The sequence below is a fragment of the Balaenoptera acutorostrata genome, chromosome 3 (assembly GCF_949987535.1).
Source record: "Balaenoptera acutorostrata chromosome 3, mBalAcu1.1, whole genome shotgun sequence".
Lineage (NCBI taxonomy): Eukaryota > Metazoa > Chordata > Mammalia > Artiodactyla > Balaenopteridae > Balaenoptera > Balaenoptera acutorostrata.
The window spans coordinates 169,691,992-169,712,163 of NC_080066.1; the positions used below are offsets into that span (position 1 = coordinate 169,691,992).

General features: G+C 40.3%; 1 protein-coding gene across 10 annotated transcripts in view; it reads right to left on the reverse strand.

Moving 5' to 3' along the window:
• LOC130707632 (cyclin-Y-like protein 1) overlaps positions 1–20,172 on the reverse strand; it is a 92,125-nt gene that overhangs the window by 56,895 nt on the left and 15,058 nt on the right. For 5 of the 10 annotated variants that reach the window (XM_057543519.1, XM_057543520.1, XM_057543517.1 and 2 more), the window contains 2 exons: positions 4,496–4,570; positions 2,569–2,603 (listed from right to left, as the gene is read on the reverse strand). The exons of 1 other annotated variant lie outside the window; for it this stretch is intronic. In XM_057543519.1, the coding sequence (XP_057399502.1) occupies positions 2,569–2,603; positions 4,496–4,570 (110 nt within the window). Of the gene's footprint in view, positions 1–361; positions 2,604–4,495; positions 4,571–15,357; positions 15,584–20,172 lie in introns of those variants that run through there. 4 more of the 10 variants (XM_057543529.1, XM_057543516.1, XM_057543523.1 and 1 more) reach the window with 2 other exon arrangements.

Genomic DNA, 20,172 nt, shown 5'->3' on the forward strand with positions numbered 1-20,172 from the left:
GGGTGAGTGGTTTGAATAGAATTCATACTCCAGGCCTTAGTAGAAAAGTATAATATTCTAATTATAGGTATAATCAAAAATATTGTCTGAATTAATATCGTTAATTATATTGAATTAAACCTCAAACTCAGAACCTATATTCAAAGAATAAATCTAAGTTTGAGTAGACTGACCACAAATCTATTTCCTCTTCCCCTTCTTTCAGATATCATCTCAGTAGAATTAAAGGCATTTTTTAAAAAAGCTATACATAAGACAGGATAAACAGCAGATGATTTTTAATGTTTGAAAGGTGAAAAGACTAGATAAAGGAGTGGTAACTGACATGGCAGAAAGGAGGAAGCACAACCTTGGTACCTACGGAGAGTGACTAGGACAGGAACAAGAAAACCAGTTCGTCTTACAGAACCCAAGGCAGGCTCAGGGTTCAGAGGCGTGGTCCCCAAATCCTTGCAGTGAGGCCCATCAGTTAACGAGTTGTCCAAGTGATGCTTCCAATTAGATCTTAACAGACAGCCAAGGACCATCACACGTTTGAGGGAAGCCCCCAACAAGTAAGAGATCAAAACAGGAAGAAGGAATGGGACTTCCCTGGTGGCGCAGTGGTTAAGAATCCGCCTGCCAATGCAGGGGACACGGGTTCGAGCCCTGGCCCAGAAAGATCCCACATACCACAGAGCAACTGAGCCCATGCGCCACAACTACTGAGCCTGCGCTCTAGAGCCCATGAGCCACAACTACTGAAGCCCACACGCCCTAGAGCCTGTGCTCCGCAACAAGAGAAGCCACTGCAATGAGAAGCCCACGCACCCAACAAAGAGTAGGCCCAGCTCACCGCAACCAGAGAAAGCCCACGTGCAGAAACCAAGACCCAATGCAGCCAAAAAATAAATAAATAAAATAAAATATAAGGATGCTTTAAAAAAACACAAAACAAAACAGGAAGAAGGAATTGATGGGAGTGATAAGAACTCAGGAGCAAATGAAAACTTGAAATTGCACCAGTGAAAAAAAGAATGACAGGATATAAGAGAACTCTATAAATTGAAAATAAGGTAGACAAAACAATATATTCAATAGAAGGATTAGAGCACAGTCAAGGAAATCTCCAGGAAGCAGGACAAAAAGACAAAATGCAAAGCAGGAGGGGAAAAAAGTTAGCGATCTGGTAAGTCTAAGACTTCCAACATCCGAATAATAGGAACCTGGAAGAAAAAAACAGAATGTCAAAGAAACACACAAAAAAGGTCTATACCAAACCAAATTATGAAATTTCAAAATCCCAGGGAGAGGGAAGGTACTAAAAGGTTCCCGAGAAGGAAGGGATGGGGGGAAATGACTACAATCGGTAATGTACAATGTACCATACAATGTCAACAGGTTTAAGAGCAACAGTGTAAATGAGAAGATGAGAGGGAAGTGTCTTTAGAACTGCAAAAATTAGTTTCAACTGAGAATTCTATACTTTATCAAATAGAAGGAGTTTCAAAGAGGCTAGATCTCTATAAACTTTCTGCCCATGTGCCCTTTTCCCACGAAAATGTGCTCCAGTAAAACAAGGAAGTATAACAAGACAAGAGGGAAACAGAATCTAGGACATAGGGGATCCAACATAAGAGAGCAGAGTTATGTGAGATCCCAGATGACTTCACACAGATATCCCAGGAAAAGAGGCATAGAGCAGGCCTAGGGGAACACCAGTCTATATGGGAGTAGGAAGACAAAAGATTGGGGAAAAGTGTCTCCAAGAAAAAAATGGAACAGATGTGGCTTAGTAGACGGAAAATATTTTTGATAGGCATGTGACAAATGTTAAAACATTTGGGGAAAAAAATAGCTGTTAGAAAACAGGCAAGTGAATATAGTCAGGAAATTAATTCCACAGAAAAAATGAAGAATGTGAAAGCAGGGAGACCGGGCAGGGAGCTACTTACTGCATTTGGCTGTGTGAGATCACGTTGGCTAGGAAAAGGGGGATTGGGTTATCCTAGAGAAGTGCAGAAGGGCTCCAATTTCATTAATATTGAAGAAGAAGAATGAAGGGCGTACAAGGAGGAGGCACAGTCAGAGAACTATATGGCTCAGCAGTGCACAATATTTGCAGAGTCGTAGTAATGTAAACATTGATTCTGATTTCATAAAAACTGATACACGTTGAGGGAACACAGGGAGGGAAATAACGTCACGGTGGACCGAAGAAGCTAAGCTTTCACCTGCTATGACAAGAAGTCAATGGACAGTGCTAAAAATTAACTTACCTGTTATACTTTTATTCCTTTGGTTAAAAAATAAGATCAAAAAAATAAGGCAAAAGAATTTAAGGCAGATCTTTATACTACAACCATATTAGTGAAATTTAACTTAAATGTCAGAACCCTTAAAAAATGGGCACTACTAAGTCAAAGACTTTCCTGAATACATTTGATAATTAGGAAAAGAGAGATTTAGAAAATCTACCAAAAAGAGGTCCATGCTAACAGTATTGGATCCATCATATTTTTAGGAATCATGGCAGACATATTTTTAATTCAAACTATTAATTTCTTAACTTTTCAACTGTTTACTTACATGGTTTAAAGGGCTGCTCGTCCTCTTTTCCCGCACTAAGAATAAAAAAAATTAACTGATGAATTCTGATACAAATGCCATAGAAAAATAAAAGTAGTCACTAATTATTTGATGGATTACCAATAACACAATGAGATAAAATTCCATTCTATTTTTTAAAATAATTTCCAACAAAATATATAATTTAAATCACCCAGCAAGATGAGTCCTATAAATAAAATCTAAAAACTTAGTTTCACTTTTTTGACCTAATAGATATTCTGTATTAGGTACAAATGAAAGACTCCCCATTTACAAAAGAAAAGGACAAAGCAAATTAGGCCAGGTGAGAAACTTAGCTAATAAAAAAATTTACCTGCTGCATAGCTGAACTACTACTACTAGCCAGGAGTATTTTCTAATTCTTCATTTACACACAGCTTACTTTAATTACCACAACCTACAGATGACAACTCTAAGAACCAGTTTCTGGCCAGGCACTCATCTCCGAACGCACCAGTAGCTCTGGAAGCATCCTGAACCACTTAATGGTAACCTACTCAAATACCTTACTGAAAAAATACACAACTGGAAAGTAACCTATGTTAAACGTAAATTTTAAAATGAGTGTGCTGACCTAAATGAACATATCTACAGCACACAAAACTGTTTTGCTCCAACAAAGGCCAGAAGAATAAAAGCCTGAAGAGGGTCTTAGGCCACACTCTTGCTCACATTGCCTCCTTTAACTCCAGACAGGCATCACAGGCACGGATTCCTTAAGGCTGAAGAGAGAGACAAGCATGGGACAGCTTTTCTTTTCCTGTCTCCAGAGCCCCTCTACATGTGAGCAGCTCATGGCTCTGGAAGAAACTGAGAAATAGAGCAATCCTAACCAGAAATGAGTGGCTCAAGTACACACACGAGAAAAATGCAAGTTAGAAACCCCAGGAGCTTCCAGGTTGGTGAACACGTAGTACCCTTGCAGAGGGCATCAAAGCTCTGTGCCCTGTCCCCATGCCTGGCCCTATGCATCTCTTCCATCTGGCTGTTCCTAAGTTATATCCTTTTATAAAAACCAGTGATCTAACGGAAAAAAACAAAAAGCAAAACGACAACAACAAAAAACCAAACCTCCGTTTTTTATTGTGCTGCTTCACTTTAAATATGATGGAATGTTCACTTCTTGTATTCCTGCTCTCGTAATCAACTGAAAAACTTGGTCACGTATGGCTTTTTAGCAAATAAACTAGGATTTAACATAACATTAAGGAAGACAAGCAGGCAAGCAGGAGTGCAAAAAATTCTACGGTTCTGATTCTCATCTTAAAACAAGGAGGACACAGGAAATTTATATGAGTTTCACATGCTGAGGATAATCTTCTGGAAAACCCCATATGGCATGTTGCTCTTATTACCCTGGCACAGCACTACATTAGGATGAGAACGTTTTGAATAGCTTAAAAGTTCTGAGTAGCATAAATCTGGATGTGAGATAGGCTCGTCTGGTTGAACACTGTGTAAAACAGGGCCAAAATCACAAGGCTCAATTCCCATATATAACAACTGATTTTTCTGATTTGATCAAATGAAAACCTAACTGTGACCTAAACCCTATCATTTGTCTTTAACATATGTGCTCTTCGGAGCAAGGGGAAAAGGACAAAGTAGCATGGAGAAATAGACCACATCTAAATCATGTGGCCAGTTGACTATGTTGATAAAGAGGTGGCAAAATGTATAAACAGGTAGTCTAAGTGTTCTCCTCCCTAAAACACTGACAACTAAAGGAAACTGTATCATCAACATATTAAAATAAGACAAGTGAATACATAAAAAAAGTGAAACATTTAAACCACTGTAAGAGTTTTTCTAAATACCTCCTATAATACACAAAACAAAAACAGTTTTCACTCTTTTTCTCAGGGAAAAAAAAGCATTGCCTTACCCTCTGTTTGAGATTTGCTCCGAAAAACTGTGCTTGGCCTTGGGTGGTCAGAAGGGTTTGGTTCCAAAGCTAAGTCTGTATAGGAAGAAGAGAAAAAGGTGTGGTGATTTAGTTGAGTAGAAAAATACATGATTTTAAAGATAGCTACACATTGATTGAAACCACTTTTAATAGTCTTGAGAAGAGCTTTTAGTAATGACAAAAAGGCAATTTTAGTAAAGGCACAATATAAAAATCCTATTGGGAAACAGCAAAATTGTAGAATCTCTCCATACATGTGGAATAAAACCATGGCTATGTCTTAGACTTCTTTAACTTGCACCTAAATAATCTATGCCATTTTTAGATGAATCATATATGTGACTCCCCTCCTATTTATCAATTAAAAATTCAGTCACCCTCTTTTAAAGCTGATATTACTAGCACATTCCAGGAACAGTCTCAAGAAGCAAGTTATGCTGTGGCCAACTACTGTCAGATACCAGCTCAATATATCAAATATGCCAAAACGAAGTGAGTTGCTTTTGGCAAATGTTCTTCAGACAATCAAATGGCTAATTCTAACTCCATTCAACAAATGAACTCATCTAATTGGCTGTGGTTTATCTGGGGGCTATTCATCATGGCAGATTTAAGAGGACTACATAAAAGTTCAATGTTCTAATCTATAGGAACACTTCCATGATAGTGATTTTTAACTTTGCCCTCTATTTCCAAAGCTAAACTCACTTCTTCATTCCACGCTGCGTGATTAATTTGGGGCTTCAATAAGAGTACTTTCTGGAGCAGATCATAGGGCTACTAGAAAAAAAATTTGGCCATACCTACACGAAAAGGTGGGTCTGCCTGTAGCCCACCTTGCACCAAGGTGGGATAGCGTCTTCTATTTAGGCAGAAATACAAAACAAGCACAAGCTACCACACAGGATAGTAAGGTTGTTGTTTAAAACAAACAAACAAACATAAAAGCCCTATGACACGTCCTCAGCAAAGTCCATCTCAAACCATTTAACCAATCTTTTAAGAAACTGGACCAAGATTCAGATAAAGAGTAATGGTTAAGGCAATTATTTCCCAAACCACATAATAACTGATCTGTTTTTGAAAGATAGCTTTGATGGTCAAAGTGAAATACAAATATATCCCTGCCTCTTAGAGAATCCAAAGAATACACACATTGATATATTAAAAACTAATTAGTCTAGTAGTGAATTCTGTCTAACCCAGCATTCCACAAATGTATCTACCTAGAATCCCCTTCTCCCACCCAGAAAGAATTTTGCACGAACAGTAATTTTGGACTTCCCGTTTTAACAGGAATCTGAGCCATCCATTTTAATGTCATTGCCAGCACTAGTAATTTACAGAGCTAAACCAACTGCTTTGTTCTTCATGAAAATTCCTTCACTGAATTTGAAGTTTATCAAGCTGCTTTTGGAGAAAATATTCTATTCAACATTTTTATGTAAAAGACCCATAGAATTATTTTAAAGTTTTTTTCTCCTACATATTTGAAAAACTAAGACAATGGGAAAATAAATTATTTCAGCTGTACACAAAATGGCAGGCAGAGACTTTCACAGCTGCCTCTAACCTATAGCTTCCGAAAGAATTCATGACTACTTACCTATACCAAAAAGAAAGTAAATAGACTACATTTGAATCTAAAAAATAAGCAGAAATGTTTGCAAAGTAGCTGTATTATTTATCAGTGTCTATGGCATGGTAAAACTTAACAATTTTCAATGGAAGTCCAGGAAAATTAAGTGCCAGAATCAAAGAGAAGCAAGCTTTAACACACACACACACACACACACACACACCCGCCAAACCAAGATGTGCTACTACAGATCTAAATACAAAAATCAAGAAGGCTGGGATAAAAGAAATGACAACATGCAAAAAAAAAAAAAAGTAAACTTAGCCCAAGTGACCAGAAAAAAGCTGGCACTCTCCCTACTCTATCCTAGGGGGTTCAAAGGTAGGCACAGGACCCAGGACCGGCCAATCAATCACAGCTGTCCTGGGACTTCCCAAGAAAAGAGAAAGGCAGAACTGTACTCTAGGATCCTTAGCTAGTCTTGAGCTGCTGGACACTCCCCTTGCTATCATGAGGGGAAAGGCTTTTCAGGAGACATCAACAGAGGAGAGCAGAACTGAGGAGATCATTTAACTCCTGGGTCAAGTAGTGCTTAACTCTGTGATGTTCTTTTAACTTGCAACTGAAGGAGACCTGGTTAATCAGCAGTACTGATGATCACACTAAAGGTGGGGAAAGGTAAAAGTCACTTGCTCATTCCTTTAACAAATATCATGAGCAAAAATCTGCATGAGACAAAACGATGCTCTGTTTAAAAATTACACACAACCATTCACAATCATTAACACACAATGATTCACAACCGTTACTTTTAGTTGCTTTTCTTATACGTTAAAAAAAGCTCTAATTAGTGTACAATTTATGTCTTCTTGTTACTAACAAGCGCTCTCCACCCCACTGTTGCATATTTATTGTCTAATGAATACACACTGGCCCATCAAGTGTTATTCCTATACTGGACTTAGCCAATCCCCTATTGCTGGGGATTGGTGCTTACAAAGTTCTATTCTTAAAATATTATGAGGAAAATCTTCATGTACATAGTTTTTTAAAATAATGGTTTTATCTCCTTAGCAAAGATCTTCGGAAGTGGAATGACTAAGCCAAAAGGTTAGATCACTTTCACGGCTCCATGTACAATGCTAAATTGCTTCCTAAAGAAGGTGGGGGGCACATTAGGGTATAATGCTACCAATCATGACATTTTGAGTTCCTACCCTTGCTTTGGATACTTGAAAAAAAAAAAAAAAATTCCTACTGATATGAATGAGGACCCTCACTGTAGATCTAATTTGTATTTCTTTTGATTACACAGTTTGACCATTTTCCCACAGTTATCAGTGTCATTTCCACTTTGGTGAGTTGGCCTATCATTTGAATGTACTGTAAACACCAGGGCCCTACTGCTGTCAGTTTGCATGAGGTTTTCAGAAAATATTAATCTTTTGTTTATAGCCTATATAACTAACAATTTTCTATATAACTTGCACTTTTTGCTAATGAAAAATACCACATCACTATCTTATAGAATGGACATGTGAGCCATTAGACAGTAAACTCATACATACACACAATATTTCTGCACTTCCCATTAACTATCTTCCCAAGAGCCTAAGGAGACTATGATAAAACCTACCATACTCTTCACTATCACAAAGGTAAGACTGCCGACTATTAAGCAAAGCTTTACCACCCACCATCCCTCTCATCCCTCTCCCCACCACATGCACACACAGTAATTTAGAGACTTCAGGAAATTACTGTGCATTCAGGAAATTACATGGATTCTTCCGAAAGTTATTTCTTTAGAAACCTCTAAGAATGTTTTACCCAGGAGAAATATTCTTGAGCTCATGATTAGGGGTTATGATTAAAACTGTATTTTAAGACCCATCATTTTTGTATTATCAATTTAAATTGCAACTTATTTGACAGCATGATAGGTCGATGTAGAAAAAGTATGATTAAAAAAAAATTAAACTCGGTCTTGGGCTTCCCTGGTGGCGCAGTGGTTGAGAATCTGCCTACTAATGCAGGAGACACGGGTTCGAGCCCTGGTCTGGGAAGATCCCACATGCCATGGAGCAGCTGGGCCCGTGAGCCACAGCTGCTGAGCCTGCGCGTCTGGAGCCTGTGCCCCGCAACGGGAGGGGCCGCGATAGTGAAAGGCCCGCGCACCGCGATGAAGAGCGGTCCCCGCACCGCGATGAAGAGTGGCCCCCACTTGCCGCAACTAGAGAAAGCCCTCGCACGAACCGAAGACCCAGCACAGCCAAAAATAAATAAATAAATAAATAAATAAATAAATAAATAAATAAATAAATTAAAAAAAAAAAAAACAAAACTCGGTCTTAATGTAAACATTCCTCAGAGGAAACCTGTAAAACACCACCGACACTGAATACTGTTTTTCCTCCAACCTAAGATTCTACCAGTTGTTAAGATCCATCTCAATTGCAGTTGTTAAAAGTGTGAAAACATAGGCAACTTAGAACAAATGAAATGCATTACTGAAGGCTAAAAGTGTTAAAAACTATGCTATCAAACTGTCGATAAATGATTTTTCCTTGTTAAAATATTAGAGGGAGAGGGAAGTGACCAAGAAAGCATCTGACAGAAGCAGCATATTTCAGAAAGCGATTAATATCAACATACTGGTTCCAATATCTTCCAAAGAAACAGGCGACGTCAGCAGTTTCTGGGCAGCTGCTGAGCACCAGTTTACTTAACGGTAACCACTGCACTTACTGACCTGCCCGAGCATCCCTACACTGGACAGTGTAGTAGTTTTATGGCTCATAATACAAACATTACAATCTTTACAATTACCATGTAAACTGATGACTTCATCTCTTTGAGTCCACACTTGCCACCGCAGTCAGGGAGTTCCTGCCAGCCAGCCCTGAGCTGGGCTGCCTCACCAGAGGGGACACAGCAGGCTCCTGCACCTGCCAGGCTACGGCTCACCCACGCCTTGACCCTGCTTCCCTAGCTTCTGACAATCCTGGCTTCCCAACTTCCCAGCTCTAGTTTCCAACTGCTTCTGTACCTGCCTCTACCCTGGTTCTCAGTTTTGCCTTATTTTAATCCTCAATCAGTGTTACAGTGATCATGACTGAGAGGTGACACATAGGTAAGTACACCTGGCTTTATATATTTCTAAAGAGTACTTTACTCAGTTTCTTGGACTTTTAAGAACCTTTCTGGGTTGCAAGTTACCTTCATTTCATTTCACATTATGCAGTGTTACTGTTTTAACTCTTAAGTTTTATTACTTTAATACACTAAAACAACAACAACAAAAAAGGGTGAGAAAAAAGGTAGTATATTCCAAAGAAGCTCACATAATGTCAACAATAAATCCTCTTCCTATATGCCATGCATTTGGAATTTACAGTCCTACTCTCTATCAATACTCATTTTTAAAACCTTGGACAACTCAATTTATACCTAAGAGAAGAATTCCTACACTACCTAACTCAGAACATGGTGAGAATCAAATGAAATGCAAGAGCAATCTATATACTACAGCCTATTTTAGACCCTTATTAATATCGCTTTTTTGTTCAAGCCACTGCTGGCTCTCACCTGAGCTACCGCACCAGCCTCCTAACTGGTCTCCCTCTCTGCTTCCTTCCACCCTTACAGTCTATTCTCACACAGTAGCTGGTCTGATCTCCCTCCACCCTCTCTACCCCCCTTCCCTTTTTCTAAGAATTAACATCATTCCCCTGCATATAATCCTTCAATGGTTTCCCATTACAATGAGATTAAAATTCATATTTTTTTGTCAAGGCCCACTAGGCATACAAGGTCTTAATCCCCCATATTCCTCCTGGCATTCATTCACTCAGCTGCAGCCACCCATCTTTCTGTCCTTGGCACGCATCAAGCATATTCCCTTCTTAGGAACTGCACAGAAGCCTCTTCTCCCACAGCCTCACATGGCTCTCTTAGGACTGCTCATGGGTCGCTTAAGGAGAGAAGCTGTCTTTAACCACCCCTTGTAAAACTGTCCTCCTCCCCAGCCCATTACACCTTCATTTTCTTTCTTAGTGTTCTCACTACCTGATGTTATTCTTGTGTCGTCAGCCCCCAGGCACCTCTAGAAAGTAAGGACCTGAGTTAGGATACGGGTTTTGTCTTGTCTAACCACTGTTTGTCCTGCCTCTGGAATGGTGCCTAATAATCACGTTTCAGTGTACCCAAAACCAGTTAAGTTTCTCCCAATTTTCCCACATCATCTAAGATTTCTTCTAATGCTGTCTTTTGATGTGTCTGTCACCTAAGACCAGAGTTAATTTCAGATCTCGTAGAGTAGTAGTTTAGTTACTCAGAATCAAAGACACAAGACAGGTTACCAAGAACCACGAAAACCTAAAAGAGGAAATCTAATGTTCAGTGAAAAATCAATGGTAACTTTAATTTGGGAAAAGAACATTTAATGTTAAAATACCTTTACTACACTCAAAATGGATTAGAGACCTAAGTATAAGACTGGACACTATAAAACTCTTAGAGGAAAACATAGGAAGAACACTCTTTGACATAAATCACAGCAAGATCTTTTTTGATCCACCTCCTAGAGTAATGGAAATAAAAACAAAAATAAACAAGTGGGACCTAATGAAACTTCAAAGCTTTTGCACAGCAAAGGAAACCATAAACAAGACGAAAAGACAACCCTCAGAATGGGAGAAAATATTTGCAAATGAATCAACGGACAAAGGATTAATCTCCAAAATATATACACAGCTCATTCAGCTCAATATCAAAGAAACAAACACCCCAATCCAAAAATGGGCAGAAGACCTAAATAGAGATTTCTCCAAAGAAGACATACAGACGGCCACGAAGCACATGAAAAGATGCTCAACATCACTAATTATTAGAGAAATGCAAATCAAAACTACAATGAGGTATCACCTCACTCCTGTTAGAATGGGCATCATCAGAAAATCTACAAACAACAAATGCTGGAGAGGGTGTGGAGAAAAGGGAACCCTCTTGCACTGTTGGTGGGAATGTAAATTGATACAGCCACTATGGAGAACAATATGGAGGTTCCTTAAAAAACTAAAAATAGAATTACCATATGACCCAGCAATCCCACTACTGGGCATATACCCAGAGAAAACCGTAATTCAAAAAGACACATGCACCCGAATGTTCATTGCAGCACTATTTACAATAGCCAGGTCATGGAAGCAACCTAAATGCCCATCAACAGACGAATGGATAAAGAAGTTGTGGTACATATATACAATGGAATATTACTCAGCCATAAAAAGGAACGAAATTGAGTCATTTGTTGAGACGTGGATGGATCTAGAGACTGTCATACAGAGTGAAGTAAGTCAGAAAGAGAAAAACAAATATCGTATATTAATGCATGTATGTGGAACCTAGAAAAATGGTACAGATGAGCCAGTTTGCAGGGCAGAAGTTGAGACACAGATGTAGAGAATGGACATATGGACACCAAGTGGGGGAAACTGCGGTGAGGTGGGGATGGTGGTGTGCTGAATTGGGCGATTGGGATTGACATGTATACACTGATGTGTATAAAACTGATGCCTAATAAGAACCTGCAGTATAAAAAAACAAACAAAACAACTAATACTAAACTTTCATTGGGTTATTTGTATGGAAATATGTTAATATAAATGTTTCACATAACATGAAATTTCTAAAAATCTTATATTTGTATTTGTATGGAAATATGTATGGAAATATGTTAATATAAATGTTTCAGACATTAAAAAAAAAATACCTTTACTACAAAATGACTCACCCTATGAATTTAATTAAGTCGTAAGACAAAGTGTACAATCAGAATGCTATAGGGAAGTATCAATACAATGCATCAGTTTTTATCTGTGTCCCCTGAATAAAGCATTATAATGGGATTATAAAAGGTGCTCAACCATAAAGGCTGGGTAAATGAATTATGCGCCAACCATTCGATGGCACAGTAAACAGTTGGTAAAAGGCAGGCTGTAGAGCTATGCGCAGTTGCATGGAACTACATCACCCTGGAGCACTCTCTAGGTGTCAGCACAGTTCCAGGAGCTTCATGTCGTTACTTTTGTTTATAACAAAAAGTTACAAAGTGGCACATAAAGAACAATCCCATCTTTGTAAAATAAACACAGTGCTATGTTTATATGCATACAAAAGGTTCAGGAAGAATCAACACCAAAATATTAATTAAAATTCTGGATATTCTGAGTGTGAGTGAAGGACTTTTCTGTGTTTTCTAAATCTTTTACATCATACGTTTATTAATACTGTCACCAAAAAAAGGAAAGATCTGTTGCTCAGAGGTTTTTCCACATCATATTGCCAATTCCTTCCCTACCCACTCTTCAGGGGGATGGGAGGTAGGGGTCACTTGAGAGAGCACCTTTCACCAGAAAATTAGCAAAGCTCCTAAGGTCAGAACATAAAGGCTGTATGAAAAGTTGATGAATAAACATAAAATCAGATAATAGGACCGTAGCATCTTATTTTCTATTATGACACTACCATCAGTTATATTAGATATACTGTTAAAGACAAAGTAGTAAAAAATTCTTTTGAGTCTATCTGAAATCTATACTACGTTCTTAGGAGTTACTTTTTTGAGATGGCTTGAAGAAATCATGTTCTTCTCCAATGTTTCTGAAGAACAAGACAGAGCATCATTTATGTACGATTTTCTCTAAGTAACCAAATAATTCTTCCCTGTAGAAAAGCCAAAATGTTTTATATCTGAGTAGGTATTTCTCAGTTTCCAGGGAAACTGATACAAAATTGTCTGAAATAAAGACATTAAGAGCAAACTTCCAATGTGCCTGTACTTTATATTTGGTGTTCTGACCTTGTTTCTATGGAAACTTAATTAATAGGCAAATGCTGAAATTGAGGTTTCTCTTATCACTTTATTGAATGCCCCCCCAAAAAAGACAAATTGAAATGAAATTTTAACAATCATGTTAAACATAAAAAAGTAAATTCTGTACTCATGAACTCTATTTTTCCAGTTCCTGATTTAGCACTCCTTCCTTATCATACATAGTCGTATGCTAAATGCTTAGTACCTTACCTGCCCGCTTACCAGCTTCCCCTAATGTCCCTCTGTCCAGGGCATTCTCGGCTTCAATTGGATTTCACCAGAACAAACTCTTTAAATTATATCAACGTGTTTACCTGACTGATAAATTTAGGCTATTTCATGACTTCTACTTTTATTCATATCCATTGCAATGTATGTACAGACAGAGAATGGAGAGGTAAATGTTGCTTCTGAGTTGTGTACAATAAACTGGAATGGCAATAATCAAAACTGGAGTATGCTGAGATAGGCCTAACTTATGGATAAATTATAAAATATAAGGTGCACTCTAAACAGTTTCTTAAGCATCCCAAGAACTGAATTTGGCATATCTACCACCTCCCAAGTCTGTCTCTTCTGTTCAGTAGCTGTGTTACACAGTCATTTCAGATCTCCAAGTCTTGGCTTCTTCATCGGCAACAGAGGGAGAATATATACGGGCCTTATTTGTAGATGGAAGGGCCAAGTGAAATACACAAGAAAATGCATTGTAAATCTGAAAAGAATTCTATAAAGGTCCAATTTTCGTCTCTCATCCTACACTAGCCAACTACTAACTGTTTTTAAAAATCATTTAGAGGCTTACCTTATAGCAACAAGCAGAGCAGTTTTCACAAGTACTTACATGCTTTGTGTTTAAAGCTACAATTAATTCACATAATGTGCTCATTCTTTCACAATATCTAACTATTCTGAAAAGGGAGTACTTTCCACTTACAAAGCCACGTCCATCATAAGGGTGAATCCACAGGCTTAATTATTCTAACTTTTAAAGAAATTAAATAAACCCACTAAAATTTAAATAGAAGAGCTGTAAGACATTTCGTCTATGAAATAATGAAATAATCTCTGGCATTTCAATGAAACAAATGGGCCAGTGGGGCTTTAACATCTTTATGATACAATGTTTTATACTTCAAAGAACAGTCTTTATTAAAGTGCCACTATGCTACCCAGAAATTTTTGTTTTTAACCTAGAGCCGTCCCTTTCCAAAATTCTAGAGGCAAAAATCAAACATTTCCTCTCTTCTCTCTCTCCTCTCCTCCCCGACAACACCCACCCCCAGCCACTTAGTCTTCAGAACTTTTACCTGAACATTCTTAAAGTTGAATAGTATTCTACTGGGCGGGGGGGGGAGGGGCGGAGGAGGGAGCCATGGAGACATTTTTCTGCAGGATGGATGTGGTATGTTAACTCCCAAACCTTTATATTACAAATGACAATCTGAATTTGTTTTTTCTCCTTTGAAACTTCTGTCCAGCAGTCTCAGGAACCACCTCACCCCTCCCTTACAACAGGCAACGTGCAAAAGAAGTCGGTTAAGGCTGTGCAGCTGAAGACATACTTGTGTCAAAGTGGGAATTTAAAAGTAATCAGAACTCCATGGGGTCTCCTTTGGTAAAGAAAAAAAACCCAACAACTATTCTCTGCAGCCGTGGCAGTAACGTTTCACACCGTTCCCAGTTATTTTAAGCCCCTCTCCCACCATTTTCTTTCCTATCGTGTTCAAATTATAGTTAGAAGGGATAAAGTAGCTTCTATCAGGGCGACTGAAAACATTAAAATCCAAAGAATTTTAGTTAAGAACACCACACTGACTCTGTCCATCTCTATTTTGAATTTAAATGACAAATCCTCTAATGTTTGTCTTAATTGTCTCGAGTATCAACTACCTTAACGAACAGAAGTCTATCATCAGGCCCTTACCTAGTTCCTTCGCTTAGGTACCATCTGGATAGGGAGACGGGATGGATACGCCGAAGTTAGAGTATTTAAGTTTTCATTAAGAAAAGAGAGAATACACCAGAAAGTCTCTGCTAAGTCCCACGAGATGTTAAATAGAACCACGAACAGGAAGGGCTGCGGATTGGAGGGTCTCAGGCCGGGCTGGGAAATGGGAACGGGGGAAAGAATTGGGCATTCGGGTAGGGAAGAGGGAAGGAGACTGGCCGGACGCGACTGGTAAAGAATAAGGGGTGGGGACGCCAAGCAGAGCCAGCCTTCGTCCCCGGTGCCCAGCCCTGGGAGAGCCAACTCCGGGCAAGAAGGAGCCCTAGGCGGCGTCTCCCTCCCGGGGGACCCTGGGGGCGGCGGAGGCCAGAGGTAAGCCCGAGAGCAGATGGCGCCTACCCCGCGAGGGGCGAGGCGCGCCAGCCGCTTCTTACCTTCGGGCATCTCCCGGTCGCTGATGTGCTGCAGGTGGTGGCCTTCGCCACCTGCGAAATCCAACTCGGCGGGTTCCACGGTAGCCGCCGCCGGAGCTACTGCCACCGCGTTCCCGGCTGCCGCCTTGTAGACCTCAGACTCACAGTCCGGCTCCGCTGACCCCCTGTGCCGGCCCAACTTGGGGCTGGCATTGGGGCACAGGCAACAAGACAGCGAGTTCCCCATGGGGCGCCTTCACTCCTCGCCACCGCCGCCTCCGCTCGTCCCCCGACTCCGCCGAGCTCAGAAGCCGCCCCCTCCCCCAACAATGGCGCGGCGGGCACTGGCAGCCCCGGGCTATGCCGGGGCTGTGCCGCACATGCAGACGCGACTTCGCCCGCCGCTCTCCTGTCTGCCCAGCCGCCGGGCCCCGGGCAGGGGCGGCAGGGGCGGCCGCACCCCCGCCGCCGCCGCCTCCCCGGAGCCAACTAGTCTGTGAGGGCGGTGACCAGACCGGCTTATTTAAAAGGGGTGGGAACCAGACAAGTGCTGAGACGCGCAGCCACTGCAGGGAGAGAGCGCAGCCGGAGCTCCTCCTCCTTCCGCCGCTGCCTCCCGACTGAAAGTAGCTAGCCCGGCCGGCCCTTGCCTACCGGAATGTGTCCTTCGGTCACCTGGTTACGACGGACCAATCACGACCAGAGTTCCCTCAGAGCGCAGGCATGTGACTCACAATGCCCCGCCCCCGCCCGCGGCTGCCCCGCCCCCCCGAGCGGCGCGCCCCGGACTCTGGTTTCCATTCATCTCTCGCGCTCCAAGCTTTCCAGTCCTGCAGGAAGCGCCGCGGGAGTTTGTTAATCGAAGCCGTCCTGAGTCAGTGGGCTCTGTAGAAAGCCCCTATTCCTAAAATGCCAGTTCAGTTAGCAACTCGGTTTCACCGGGTCGACAGTTGACTCATTTGATGTATTGCTCAACGAACTTAGTTTCACCCCAATTTTTGACCGTTTTTTATAACTGAATGCTCCTCTGGTCTTGCCTTCCAAAGAGTGTTAGTTTCCACCTACAGTTTAACCATAGCAACCCCCGGGGCCCTGGTCCTACTCTCAATAAAGAGCTGTGGCTGTGTCTTGAATGAGACTCGAGGACACGTCACCCCTCCACTTCCTCATCAGTAAATTAGGTACCGAACTCCTCCCTCCCACCTCTGAGGCGCTGGGATTCAGCAACTCGCTTTTCTCGCCTGTTTCTCTCTTCCACGGCAGGAGTTTCCAGGTTTCCCTACTTTAGCCAACAACAACGCATAAAGCACGATTTTCTCATACAAACTTGAGAGTCACAAAGTGAAGTACCACGGTCTTGATTTGATAAAGATGATAACGATAGTTAACATTTGGCAAACACTATGCGCCCGCCCCCGTTCCAAGTGAGGTACTCATTTAACCCTCGGGAACAAAATCCTCAGAAACCTTCATTTTACAGATTTTACAGAAGCTAAGTAACGTTCCCAAGGTCACATGATTGCTCAGGGGTGTGGCCAGGATTTGATCCCTGATTGTGTGGATCCCCAAAGGCACCTTATTGTGATCATCAGAAAATAAAGGTAGAAGTCAAATTTGGTTGGAAGTGGCATAGTGTATCAGGATTTTCTTTTTTTAAGGAGGAACAATTTTTTGATGTGGATTTTAAAATACTTTCCCTTCATTCAACATTGATTAGTCCCTCCTACATGCCAGGCACCCGTGTGTGAAAAATAGTCCTGCCCTCAGTGACCTCAGGCACGGTGAGAAAACAAAGGCTTAGAAAGCCCAATAGTCTGAGGTCACACTGCTGCAAAGTACTTAAACCTGAAATTCAAACCTAGATCTATTAACCCCAAGTAGATGCTGGGGTAAAGAGCTTGGTTTTCTTCCCAGAAACATGAGAGCCATTGAATGTTGTGAAGTTAAGGAGTCACTATCAGGTGGTTTGTAGTGAGGTCACGCTTGAGAATAAGTAGGACTGATGGAAGCAACAAAACCCATTAAGAGACTTTATATTCATCTAAGAGAGGAGTGAGGGTTCAAACTAAAGGCAGTGGCAGAGATTGGAGTGGAGGGAAAGGATCTGAGGTCATTTGGGAGGTAGAATAGAAGTGCTCAGTGACTAGATATGGAGCGGGAAGGGGAAAAGAGAAGCAAAAATGGCTGCTAGGGTTCTGGCTTAGGGAACTATGTAGAGTGTGGTTACTTTTTCTTAGATAGTGCAGGAAAAGGAAGAGGTTTGGGAAGGAAGATCATTCTGGGTTCTGTTAAGCGGAACATGGAAATGGAGCTCTCTGGTTGAAAGTAGGCCTCTGCAGGCTAAGTCCATTTTGTGATATCCCAACTTATGTTTTCAAAAATAACACATTAAATCAATTTAAAAATGTGATTGGGGAAATTCCCTAATGTTGACAGCTAAGAATATCACATTTTTCATGGAGCAACTTGGAATCTATGGTTTTAGTAAATGAGGCATCCTATGTAAAATAAAACTGGTAAATGAGAGCTCTACCCACCACCAGAGCCTCCCATCAAGCCTCTTAGATAGCCTCAACCAACAGAGGGCAGACAGCAGAAGCAAGAAAAACTACAATCCTGCAGCCTGTGGACCAAGAAACACAGTTAGAGAAAGATAGACAAGATGAAAAGGCAGAGGGCTATGTACCAGATGAAGGAACAAGAAAAAAACCCAGAAAAACAACTAAATGAAATGGAGATAGGCAACCTTCCAGAGAAAGAATTCAGAATAATGATAGTGAAGATGATTCAAGACCTCGGAATAAGAATGGAGGCAAAGATTGAGAAGATACAAGAAATGATTAACAAAGACCTAGAAGAATTAAAGAACAAACAAACAGAGATGACCAATACAATAACTGAAATGAAAACTACACTAGAAGGAATCAATAGCAGAATAACTGAGGCAGAAGAACGGATAAGTGACCTGGAAGACAGAATGGTGGAATTCACTGCTGTGGAACAGACTAAAGAAAAAAGAATGAAAAGAAATGAAGACAGCCTAAGAGACCTCTGGGACAACATTAAACGCAACAACATTCGCATTATAGGGGTCCCAGAAGGAGAAGAGAGAGAGAAAGGACCAGAGAAAATATTTGAAGAGATTATAGTCGAAAACTTCCCTAACATGGGAAAGGAAATAGCCACCCAAGTCCAGGAAGTGCAGAGAGTCCCATACAGGATAAACCCAAGGAGAAACACGCTGAGACACATAGTAATCAAAGTGGCAAAAATTAAAGACAAAGAAAAATTATTGAAAGCAGCATGGGAAAAACGACAAATAACATACAAGGGAACTCCCATAAGGTTAACAGCTGATTTCTCAGCAGAAACTCTGCAAGCCAGAAGGGAGTGGCATGATATACTTAAAGTGATGAAAGGGAAGAACCTACAACCAAGATTACTCTACCCGGCAAGGATCTCATTTAGATTTGATGGAGAAATCAAAAGCTTTAGAGACAAGCAAAAGTTAAGAGAATTCAGCACCACCAAACCAGCTCTACAACAAATGCTAAAGGAACTTCTCTAAGTGGGAAACACAAGAGAGGAAAAGGACCTACAAAAACAAACCCAAAACAATTAAGAAAATGGTCATAGGAACATACATATCGATAATTACCTTAAACGTGAATGGATTAAATGCCCCAACCAAAAGACATAGACTAGCTGAATGGATACAAAAACAAGACCCATATATATGCTGTCTACAAGAGACCCACTTTAGACCTAGGGACACATACAGACTGAAAGTGAGGGGATGGAGAAAGATATTCCATGCAAATGGAAATCAAAAGAAAGCTGGAGTAGCTATACTCATATCAGATAAAATAGACTTTAAAATAAAGAATGTTACAAGAGACAAGGAAGGACACTACATAATGATCAAGGGATCAATCCAAGAAAAAGATATAACAATTATAAATATACATGCACCCAACATACAAGCACCTCAATACATAAGGCAACTGCTAATAGCTGTAAAAGAGGAAATCGACAGTGACACAATAATAGTGGGAGACTTTAACACCTCACTTACACCCATGGACAGATCATCCAGACAGAAAATTAATAAGGAAATACAAGCTTTAAATGACACAATAGACCAGAGAGATTTAATTGATATTTATAGGACATTCCATCCAAAAACAGCAGATTACACTTTCTTCTCAAGTGCACATGGAACATTCTCCATGATAGATCCCATCTTGGGTCACAAATCAAGCCTTGGTAAATTTAAGAAAACTGAAATCATATCAAGCATCTTTTCCGACCACAGTGCTGTAAGATTAGAAATCAATTACAGGGAAAGAAAACGTAAAAAACACAAACACATGGAGGCTAAACAATACGTTACTAAATCTCTTCACCAAGAGATCAGTGAAGAAATCAAAGAGGAAATTAAAAAATACCTAGAGACAAATGACAATGAAAACACGATGATCCAAAACCTATGGGATGCAGCAAAAGCCGTTCTAAGAGGGAAATTAATAGCAATACAAGCCTACCTCAAGAAACAAGAAAAATCTCAAATAACCAAGCTAACCTTACACCTAAAGGAACTAGAGAAAGAAGAACAAACAAACCCAAAGTTAGTAGAAGGAAAGAAATCATAAAGATCAGAGCAGAAAGAAATGAAATAGACACAAAGAAAATAATAGCAAAGATCAATAAAACTAAAAGCTGGTTCTTTGAGACGATAAACAAAACTGATCAACCTTTAGCCAGACTCATCAAGAAAAAGAGGGAGAGGACTCAAATCAATGAAATCAGAAATGAAAAAGGAGAAGTTACAACGGA